This window comes from Triticum aestivum, chromosome 3B, assembly GCF_018294505.1.
Source record: "Triticum aestivum cultivar Chinese Spring chromosome 3B, IWGSC CS RefSeq v2.1, whole genome shotgun sequence".
NCBI classification, from domain to species: domain Eukaryota; kingdom Viridiplantae; phylum Streptophyta; class Magnoliopsida; order Poales; family Poaceae; genus Triticum; species Triticum aestivum.
In genome coordinates this window covers 622,422,339-622,432,631 of record NC_057801.1, presented here as the reverse complement: position 1 = coordinate 622,432,631, position 10,293 = coordinate 622,422,339, and the positions used below count along the sequence as shown (strand labels likewise).

At 47.8% G+C, this 10,293-nt stretch overlaps 2 protein-coding genes across 15 annotated transcripts; both read left to right on the top strand.

Moving 5' to 3' along the window:
- The first annotated feature begins 781 nt into the window (after window positions 1-781).
- LOC123065883 (uncharacterized) lies at window positions 782-1,994 on the top strand. 4 transcript variants are annotated; one of them, XM_044489083.1, is made up of 3 exons: window positions 782-991; window positions 1,340-1,412; window positions 1,534-1,994. In XM_044489083.1, exons 1-3 carry the CDS (start codon window positions 821-823, stop codon window positions 1,824-1,826), a joined length of 537 nt encoding a protein of 178 aa, XP_044345018.1. In that variant the 5' UTR covers window positions 782-820; the 3' UTR covers window positions 1,827-1,994. The 4 variants fall into 4 exon arrangements, 3 of the variants coding, with proteins under 3 accessions (XP_044345018.1, XP_044345021.1, XP_044345019.1); XM_044489086.1 differs by having other exon boundaries at window positions 1,491-1,774; XM_044489084.1 differs by having other exon boundaries at window positions 810-1,178.
- Window positions 1,995-2,766: 772 nt separating this feature from the next.
- Window positions 2,767-9,318, top strand: LOC123071325 (transcription factor GHD7). 11 transcript variants are annotated; one of them, XM_044494862.1, is made up of 7 exons: window positions 2,767-3,070; window positions 3,295-3,478; window positions 3,573-4,548; window positions 5,194-5,429; window positions 5,770-8,218; window positions 8,335-8,505; window positions 8,597-9,318. In XM_044494862.1, exons 5-7 carry the CDS (start codon window positions 7,799-7,801, stop codon window positions 8,957-8,959), a joined length of 954 nt encoding a protein of 317 aa, XP_044350797.1. In that variant the 5' UTR covers window positions 2,767-3,070; window positions 3,295-3,478; window positions 3,573-4,548; window positions 5,194-5,429; window positions 5,770-7,798; the 3' UTR covers window positions 8,960-9,318. The 11 variants fall into 11 exon arrangements, with proteins under 11 accessions (XP_044350797.1, XP_044350800.1, XP_044350793.1 ...); XM_044494865.1 differs by lacking the exon at window positions 3,295-3,478 and having other exon boundaries at window positions 4,437-4,548; XM_044494858.1 differs by having other exon boundaries at window positions 3,295-4,548.
- Window positions 9,319-10,293: the final 975 nt, after the last annotated feature.

The following is a 10,293-nucleotide window of genomic DNA, read 5'->3' as shown; positions in this document are numbered from 1 at the left end:
TCTTGGCATTTTTCCACATGGAAGCACACTGGAGGATTCACTCCATCTTGAACTGCAAGTTCGGTCGACGATCCATATAAGGCCCAACATGAATTAAGCAATTAATAGCACCACACAAAATATTAATTGAAGTATGTGTGTAGTGAAAAATAGTGACGGATTTTTGTTAACAAATTTACAGACACAAATATTCAATGCAGACATGAATAAAACAACAAGAAATATTATTACTTGTACGAGCATAGCAGGACGATGATGATAGGGTGGAAGACATGATCATAAGAACCACAAAAAACGCAGCCATCCGGGTCATTGTGCTCTTGGATGCCATGATGAAGAGATGGATGAAGAATCACTTATTTCTTTGCTGTGTGCTCAAGGATACCGTAAGCTTTGCACCTTATATGGGCGGTTATATATTGAGAGAAAATCAAATATTTGACATTAGATCAATGTATATCAGCTAACAGATATGCCTTCCCGATTTTTTATAGATTTTTTAGTCGGAATTGATTGGTTTCCAAAAGTGTAGTAGTATCCTTTTTTCTTGGAGGTAATAGCATCAGGAGTCCTGGAACTTGTCCTAGATGTGATGATCTAGTTCAAAACTTGCAAAAGCAAACTATTGCATCCTGCAACTTGCAGTCAATGTGCAAATTTAGTCCTAGCTAATCAGACGACGACAAGTGGAGCCAAGTCAGCACATCCCAGTCCATCCGGTCAGCGCCGCAGTTTTTGCAATTACCCCCCTGTCCTTAGCACAAATAAACCCGCACTACACCTCACAAATCCAGCCAGGCAGCCAGGAAGCTAGCTCGTCATGGCCATGTCAATCCTCGGCGCTCTCAAGCTCGCCCCGTCCCCTCCGGCGACGGCGGCGCAGCCGGCGTGGCTCGGCTCCTCCTCGGTGCGCTTCCACCTCGCCAACGCCGGCGCCGCCGCGCTGGTCGCCGCCTCGCTGCTCGTCGCCGACCCGGCCCTCGCGTTCAGGGTTAGTTGTATTGCGTTTGTAGTTGTACCGGTCGACCGAGTGTCGTGGCGAGGCGATTGAGGTGGCGTTAATGGCGTGCGGGTGGATGCGGGGAGGCGGGCCGTACGGGCAGCAGGTTACGCGGGGGCAGGACCTCACCGGCAAGGACTTCAGCGGCCAGACGCTCATCAAGCAGGACTTCAAGACCGTACCTACTCCTTTTCGCCTCCTCTTTCCATCGATTCCTACTCTATGATGTTACCGTGCCTCAAATTTGTGCTTGCAGATATATAAATAGCGTCAGATAGAACAAAGCATCTGAATGTCCAGAATGTTTTGCTGATTTTCTGAATTTTGTTTCTGCTGCAGTCCATTCTGCGGCAGACCAACTTCAAAGGCGCAAACCTGCTCGGCGCCAGCTTCTTCGATGCGGACCTCACAGGTAGCCTACTGATTCGCGTCTGTTCTTTATCTCACCGGCAAGGACTTCACAGGTAGCCTACTGATGCGGAACTCACAGGTAGCCTACTGATGCAAACCTGCTCGGCGCAGGTGCTGTCCAGCCTGCTGGCGCTCAAACCAGGTCATCTTCATCCAGGACGGCGACAACCTGGACCGGCTGCTGCAGCTGCTCGACCCGTCCGAGGGCAAGCTGATGGCCAAGGGCCTCATCCTCTCCGCCGTCATGTCGCTGGCCGAGATAGGCGCCGGGAGGAAGAAGATCGTGTCGTCGGAGCACTTCGGGAGCCTCAATGAGCTGGCCGACTCCGGCGACTCCGACGCCAAGAAGGTCGTCAAGAAGATCGCCAACAACAGCAGGCTGCAGTCCATGTTCAGCAAGATATGGAGCGCCTAAGTTATTTTCCTGACCCTCAGATGTCTTTACTAAACAGTTAAACACCCCTTTGATTTAGCGTTAGTGCATTTGATTTGCTGTCCATAGTTTCTGCATAACTACATCCAACCGTCAGTGTGATTCCCTTGTGCTGTACATTGCAACTTCAGTGAAATCCAAGTTTTGTCATCAGTCTGGTGTGATGATCAGCCCTTGGAAGTTGTAAATTCCAGTTGAAATTCAGTTTTTGTCATGGGGGTTTCAGACATCTTGTAAGGCTGAACCGTCAACCCTGACAAGTCCAGCAAATTACAGTAGCAAGTATATCCAAACACACTCCATAGTCCACAGGCATCTCACCAGTTTTGTCAAGACTGGCAGAGAGCAAGTGGGGATATATCCAAACCAATGGATTAACTACCAACTAGAGTTACTCCATCACTGCAAAACGCCACTTATAAATAGCAAGACAAGAACATGTTGTTCAGATCGGAGATCCAATAAATTCAGGTGTTTTGTGAGGTGTAGTGTGGGTTTATTTGTGCTAAGGCCAGGGGGGTAATTACAAAAACTGCGGCGCTGACCGGATGGACTGGGCTGTGCTGACTTGGCTCCACTTGTCGTCGTCTGATTGGCTAGGACTAAATTTGCACATTGGCTGCAAGTTGTAGGATGTAATAGTTTGCTTTTGCAAGTTTTGGACTAGATTATCACATTTAGGACAAGTTCCAGGACTCCTGGTGCTGACCTCCTGCCCGAGCCACGGCTGCGAGGTTAGTTTTTTGTTCTTTTTTTTTCTTGAAAGGGTTAGTTTTTTGTTCTGGCAAGAAAGCAAACCATTTTTGAGGGAAAGAAAAAAAAACGGTTAGCTCGTGCGGGCTATTGTCACTAATGGGCTAGCTGAACTTTGCCTAAGGGCTGCAGCACTCGACTTACAGCCCGCAAGTAGCCCACCAGCCCACTGCCTATCGGCGGACTGGACTGATGGCCATCGCCCCGCCGCCCCCACCCCTCATCGCGGCTCGCCGCCGCAGGCCGTTCGGCCGCGCGCCGCGGCAGCCGGCGCAGCAAGAAGCGGCGGCGGTGGTAGTTGTCGTGGCAGAAGAAGGTTATGAAGAACAGGAACGGGCGGAGAAGGATGATTATTGCAGAGGGATTTAGGGGTTAACGAGCCGGAGGAAGCAACGCGCGGCGCCTACTCGTACTGGTGGAGGAACCACATGCGCGCGCCATCCAGTCCAAATTGCTCGTCGCCAACATCCAAGGTGAGGCACTGTCATGTCACGCCCTCTACTATTTCTATTGCTGATGTCAAATCGATGATCAAGCGATGGCTAGTATTTATTTATTTTTGGAAAGCTTATTACTAGTTCACTACTAGTCAGTACTCAGTACAGTAGCACCTCTTCGACCATGAGATTTTTCTGAATTTTTTGTAGCATTTTCTGATAAGAATGCCTGCCTTAATATTCATAGTAATGTTGAATAGATTTGCATGATTGTGTTTCGGAGATAGAGAAGAGGGTGAGGGGCTGACGGCGATGATCACTTGATCGGACGTGCCGGTGCTTTTGGAAAGGATGTGGAGCTGTTCTTCAAGAGCAGGCCTAACTGATAAACTATGTTGAGGTGAAATGTAGATGTTATCAAGCCGTTGTTGATTGAACTGCTAGGTGCAAGCAGGCCTCAAATTCGACTTCTGATGAGTACTGAACTGGCAACCGAATCACTAGGACTAACACCTTTGCCGTGTTTGAGTGTTGTTAGGCCTCGATGATAGACATGTGGATATTGATGGCAGCTGGAAATGCCGACGCCAGGTGCTGACGCAAGGCTGGTTAGATCACCAGCTACATTTTGTTTTCCATTGTTTAACGTATAAGTTATATCCCCATTAAACGCATAAGTTATATCCCCAACATATATGTGTTAGTTTAAATTGTGTTAGAGCTTTTGTAGGATAACGAGCATTTTATCCCTGAATTTTTATTAAACCATGTAATCCCGTAATTTGATTTTTGATTTATTTTTTCTTTCCTGATACCGTTGACCTGTACACTGACTTTTAGGAAAAAAAATCCTCATTGTCAAGACGCAGAAAGTGAAAAATAGTAATAGTGAGATAAATGTATGTTACACTCATTGGTGTCACTCTGTGACTTTGGAGGGGGGTATTGTGCTGGGTTACGTTCAGTTGACAAATAGAGTTTACTCGTAAGGTCGATTCGCTGTTTGCCTACCCACTAGAGAAAAGTAGTGGCGCAACTATGTTGCCGCTTGACCTATTACTTAGAAGTTTTAGTCTCCTTAGTGCCTTATGTTGACTTGATCAACTATTACCATCAATGATTTGCTCTCACCTTTTTTAATTTAGTTAATCCATTACCTGGCAAGAAATATGCAACCTCTTCCGTGTCATATATACAAAATATTTTGGTACATGGGATACTAATATTCAAAACACTGAAAGCTGCCAAGATGCCACTGCACATAATATTCCTGTATTTTCCGATTGTGACATTTCATCATTATCCAATTACCTTTTCAGTCAGTGCGAGATTGGAGAAACTTCATGGTCTCAAAAACAGTTGTACTTTCAAATGACAACTGACAATGTCTTTCTGCACACAGGGCATCTGTAAAGTAGTAATGCTAGAGATAAGTGTGTGAAGACTTATTCATGTTTGGTTGATGTCCCATCCACAGTCGGTTAGCATAGTTTGCTCTTCTACTGTTCACATAGGTAAAAAGAATCCGTCTTCCTTCTGAAACCGAACTGGCACTAGTCTTTATCCCTTTCTTGTATCGCATTACCTCCTTCCTTCTTCAATACAAACCATTTTGTCCCTGAAATTTGATCATGCAAGGATAAAATTAGAACTTATTTTCAAGTACAGGAACTGACCATAACTTGGTAGGTGCCATTTTTTTATGTAATGTTGGGAAAATTGAAATATATTGACAATCAATCGATGTATCATTGATCAAATTTCTCTGACTAAAAGTAAGTTCATTGTGGAGCAGAAAGAGAAATTACCAAGTTAAAAACAGATAGAGAAACCAAAATCTAACACATCCACAACTCCAATAATGACTTGAATTTTGTAGTCCCTAATTATTAGTATTTACTTAAATTTCTTCCAAAAAATCAGATATTTTCAGCTAAAGAAAGATGAAGTTGGCTCACCCAGATGTTGTAGGTTTAAGATTTGAAACAGTCACGTCCAACAAAATTATATTTCAATACACAGCCATGAATATTTTACGTAAACTAATGGAATAAGAATGCAAACTATTTGGAAGATGGGCCAATTTAGAAGCTCTGGTATGTTATTAGTCTACTAGTAGCAAAACATGCACAGATCTGACGTATCTCTGGCTATTACAGGATAGGTTGCTCAAAAGACATCATCTATGATTGGGTAGTACCATGCTCAAAGTGATTTACTTTGACCATGTTATTACAGGCAATGCTCATCCATGAGAGAGATGTATCATAATCTTCGTGAAGTGAAATTTTAAGGTGATGGCCATCCCATGAAGACCGGATCTAATAGATTGACATATCAACCTACTTATCAAATTTTGCTAATATATTTCAGAGTTGCCTATGAACTTCACATGGTAATCACTTTGCATTTTGTTCATAATTTATTGTTAATGTAGGCTACCTTAAGTATATATTCCAAGATCCCTTGCACCAAAAGGAGAAAAGAAGTAGAAACGCCTAAGTATATATTCCAATGCCTATTCTGTAACAGAGAATCACTGCTTTGCCAAATTTTGATATGCATTAATTATAACTGAATGTGCTAATCCAAAAGCCAGAAGTCCTCAAACACGTTAAGTTTGGAAAAGCATCTCAAATGTCTAATCGGAATGAACAAAACGGTCGCCAGCTAAGTTAGACCTATGTGCTAGAACATGCATCTAAAGACATATCTGAACCTGTGGATTGTTTCAGGACATCAGTGCATCCATTGAATGACATAAATACTCTGTATATGGAGATGATATGTTATGGAGAAATCAATAGCTCCGTATTGGTACATGTATTAAGAAGAAAAAATGGAACCCGTTCTCTTGATTGTCGAAACAACTCTGATCAGTGTTCTGTCCTGGTTCAAGAGGTGAGCATGGCGGGGACCCCCTCCTCCTCCTTCGGTCCAGTGCAAATTGTGCGATAATGAGCCCCATAAGATCTTTGATAGTGACATATATCTTGTACATCAAACTGCCTTTGGAATATGGCAGGGAAAGCATCTTCTTGTTTATCTAATTTCAGCACCACAGTACTATTGGGGATCTTAATGTACGAAGATAAGAGCTACTTGGTGAAGCTTGTTGATTCGGAGATAAAGCCCAGCAAGTTGATGTAGAGGGACCATAGTCCCCTTCTGGCAAGCAGCATATCGTTGTCCGATTACAGTACGTATTCTACACCATTCCTTTCCTGCTCCATTTCTGTTTAGTACTGCTGCTCTCTGCTTGTTATGTTGATCTAAACCGGCGATAGATATCCAAATTAAGCTGAAACAGGATATCAAGAGTGTGTTTTCTCCCTCTTTCTGTTCTGTTGCTGTACTGAAGTCCCTATCTTGTTAGGTATAACAGTTCGTTGCTTCACGAGTGCGGTCAAATTAATCTTTGTCACGAGGTGGTACCACTTAGGCAAAACCTTTCCTCTCTTTTTCGGAAAGTTAGGGTCATTTGTTTGCGCCTGATTCCAGTCTCATACTACTACTATGCTGGTCTCGAGGCTAAATTGTAATTGTAAGGCCATCTGAATACTAACTGCCGTATAAACAAAGTACTAGCCGTGAACACGTACCGGCAGTCGGCAGATGGTCGTCCAAGCAAGCAAAAAAATATCTTTGAGTAAGGCGTGGCTCCGTACCTTATTGTGCTGATTTTATACAGAAAGGTTCTGGCATCAACTTGCTTGTGTTTGATAATCGTCCTGCACTTAGTTGGGGCATATTCCCTAGCTGTTCATTCTTCGAGCAATTTCTTTTGGTTTTCAAGTAAGAGCATATTGCAACGAGTAGCACCTTTCATTCACATATAATGATAAAAATAGAAGCCAGGCAACCTTTTTAGGGACTATTGGCTATGCCACACAATTCAGCAGTACGACAAGTCCTTGATGCTCTTCAGTCTGGACGATCTTGTAATGGTAGTCGGCTTATATGGTAGAATGGGCAAAAATGGCACCATCTCTTCACGGAATATGGCTTTTAAGGCTTTTATCATCAAATTTTCACAGTAATATATTTGTTCAAAAATACACTTTCGTGCGCGATCAATCTGAATAGTTTGTGCACATCAAGGAAGCTCGACCATCAAAATTGTGCAATTTCATGTAGGCTGTTCTTTGTTGGTCCGGTGAAAAATCAACCCATCGCCTTTTTTTCTCATCGGAAAGAAGGGTCTTCTCCGGCCTCCGCATAGTTGCTGCATGTTTTTGGAGAAAACGGGGGTTTCCCCTGATTTCCATTGCTGGAAACCAGATGGAAGTTCTTACAAACCACCAGCGTACAGTTGGTGCTTGTATTCACATCACTCATAGTCGTCTTCGTAACCTTCCACTCTTCCAGTGGTAGGGGGATGTGACGGATCCCTCTTCACGTACGCCATCCATCTAAAAGCCTGATTCGACTGCTTAGGCGACTTGCCAAACATTAGCGGTAAACAGTTATCATGCGGCATCGCCTGGATTAGTCTTTTTTACTGCAGGGGGAGAGAATAGTGCGCGTGACCCTACCCTACCCTGCATCTTTCTTTTCAGTGCACAACAGCAGCACCGCTCGGGCGTGCACTAGTAGCTGTAGTGTACGCGCCAAGCCCCGACCCTTCTTATACCCACGCCCCCTCCACTTCAACCTCCCAGCAAAACACACACGCACGCACACAGTCCCCGCACGAGCTGAAGGCACCCACAGGGCTTTTCATTTCCACGTACAGGGGAAGAAAGAAAGCCCGTCCGGCCGGAAATGTTCCGCCATTCCTCGTCGGCGCCTTCGTACGGCGACGCCTACATGCAGGAGGCCCTGCCCGCAGTGCCGACCCTGATCCCTCGCTCTGCCGCCGGGGGATACTTCGACGGTGGCAATGTCGGTGGAGTGTTCCCTCCCTTCGCCGCCGCCTCGTCTCCGCCGTCATCCTACTCCTCGTCGTACTACAACATCCATCGCAGCATCAGCGCGCACTCGCTGCCGCTCCCGCTCCACATCCAGCTCGGCGACAACTTCAACGGCGGCGGCGCATTCTTCTCGTCCTCGTCCCCGTCCCCTCACCAGCAGCTGTCTTTGCCGCCCATGTCCTCCTCCCCGTCCTCCTCCTGCGGCGATCTGTATGATTTCAGCAGCTCCGCATGCACAGTCCGCCGCGTCTTCAGCACCGGCGATCTCCAGGTACCACGCGCGCCACAACCCCATCACTTGCACAATTGCGATCAGGCTGTGTGGAGAGTGAAATCAAGCTGATCATCTGTTGTCTTCCTTCCCTCGTGCTGACAAAACTAATGAAGCAGGGGATGAACGGGTCATCGCCGGTGCCGTCAGGCGACGGCTGCGGCCAAGACGCCGGAGGAGGCCCGTTCTCGCAGAAGGTCGGGCGATACAGCGCTGAAGAGCGCAAGGAGCGGGTAGAGAGATATCGCTTAAAACGCCACCAGAGGAACTTCACCAAAAAAATCACCGTAAGTACCACCCCGATCTCCATCAGACCCTGCAAATGCACACCGTCTCTTGCCACTAACGTCTTGCCATCATTCGCTCTGGTTCCGCCAGTACGCGTGCAGGAAGTCGCTGGCCGACAGCCGGCCGAGGGTGAAGGGCCGGTTCGCGAGGAACGGCGAGGCGGAGGCGGAGACCGACGACCGGGAGGCGTCCGATAACAGCTATGACTATTGCGGCTACAGCGAGCCCAGCAACCAGAGCACCGGGAACAGCCGCTACCACGGCCAGCAGCATATCAAGGACGACAGAGTCTGCAACGGTGCCGCCGCAGCAGCGTTCGCTGGAGTCAGCGACAATGGCGACTGGTGGTGGCGGGCTCCGGGGGCGGAGGGGCCGCGGCAGGTCGGCTTCGACGTCGACGAGGAGCTGTGGGCCACCCTGGGCGACATGCTGTCCGTGAACCTGGCGTCGTAGTAGGCGATCGGTGGATCGACGGCATGGATGGGTCGGTGGAGCCGTTAGTGGTTTTTGGTGGGCTCCGTCCGACGCACCAGACGGCAGCACTACCATAGCCCGATCGGTCAGGTCAGGGTGGCGGCTCGGCCAGCTGCCGTGTGCGCGGCACAGTGCAGCCATGGAGGTCAGAGTGGCGCCCGTTGACCTTGTCCCCCGGGGTTGTATTATTGTAACCTTTAGCCAGAAACATCATGAGAGTCGGAGACAAAAGGAGAGACCGATCGCCTTCCTCGTGTTAGACTTTGAGAACAACTTGTGTGTGTTCCGTGAGTTCCCGGTTACTTCCATGTATAAAAAAGCTTGAAAAATTATCTGTCCCACTCCCGGGTCCAAGTGCATGCTCCTCTGTCGTCCAAAACACCCCTGGATCCTCAGTGCTGCCTGCCGGCTCCCCTGCAACCTTCCGTGCTCGTTTTGTTTTGCCATTTTCCTTCTCCCCTGCGACTGTTGTCGATCTCCCAGTGGCAGGGGGCACCTGTTTGTAACAAAGTCCACGCACTACATGGGCCATGGCCAGTCAGTGACGTGACAGGACAAGACACGACACGACGCTTCTGCATGCAGTCCGCGCGCATTTCAGCTCACACTACCGGCTTGCCCAGCCCGGCCGCGTACGTGGTTGGGTGGGGTTGGGCTGGCTGTTCCGTCCTCGTCGTCGTCGCGGGGAGATGGATCGATCGCAACGGCGATGGGAGGTCAAAGGGGTACGTGCGTGCGGATGGATCGCCGTCTCATCTCATCGCCAAGAGAGGCGAGGCGCCCGTGACTGACGCGCAACCATCTCCATCTCCTCCGTGGCGACATCTACCTCAGCTTTTTCACGAGCGGTTAATGGCCGCTTCTCGGGCCTTCTCATTGGCCCTGCGGTACGCATGTGAACCGCCCGAGCCAGTCCCCGAGTTGGTTAGCTGTTCGTTCGCAGCCGGGTCAGCTCAGCGGCACATGAATTTCACCTGGATTAATGCATCTCTGACTCTCACAACGGCAAAAAACCATCTGTGCTGATGATGTTTTTCCAGGAGGAAGTTGTGATGTTCTTCGCTTCGGTTCTGCAGAAACATGCCTTGCTTGCAATTTTAGCATGCATAGTGGGACTGCCGTACCGGATTCCAGCAATTTTAACTCGTCCATGTCCCCAAAAGACAAGGGAGCAAGTGTATGTATGTGAAAAAGAAAAGAAAACTGCGGCCCGTGGAATTTCAGAGGGGGGATAAGGTTAGGGTTTATCGCGAACAATTTACTCCACAAGGGGCAAAAATTCGATTCGGGGGGCTGCCCCAAATGCAATTAAT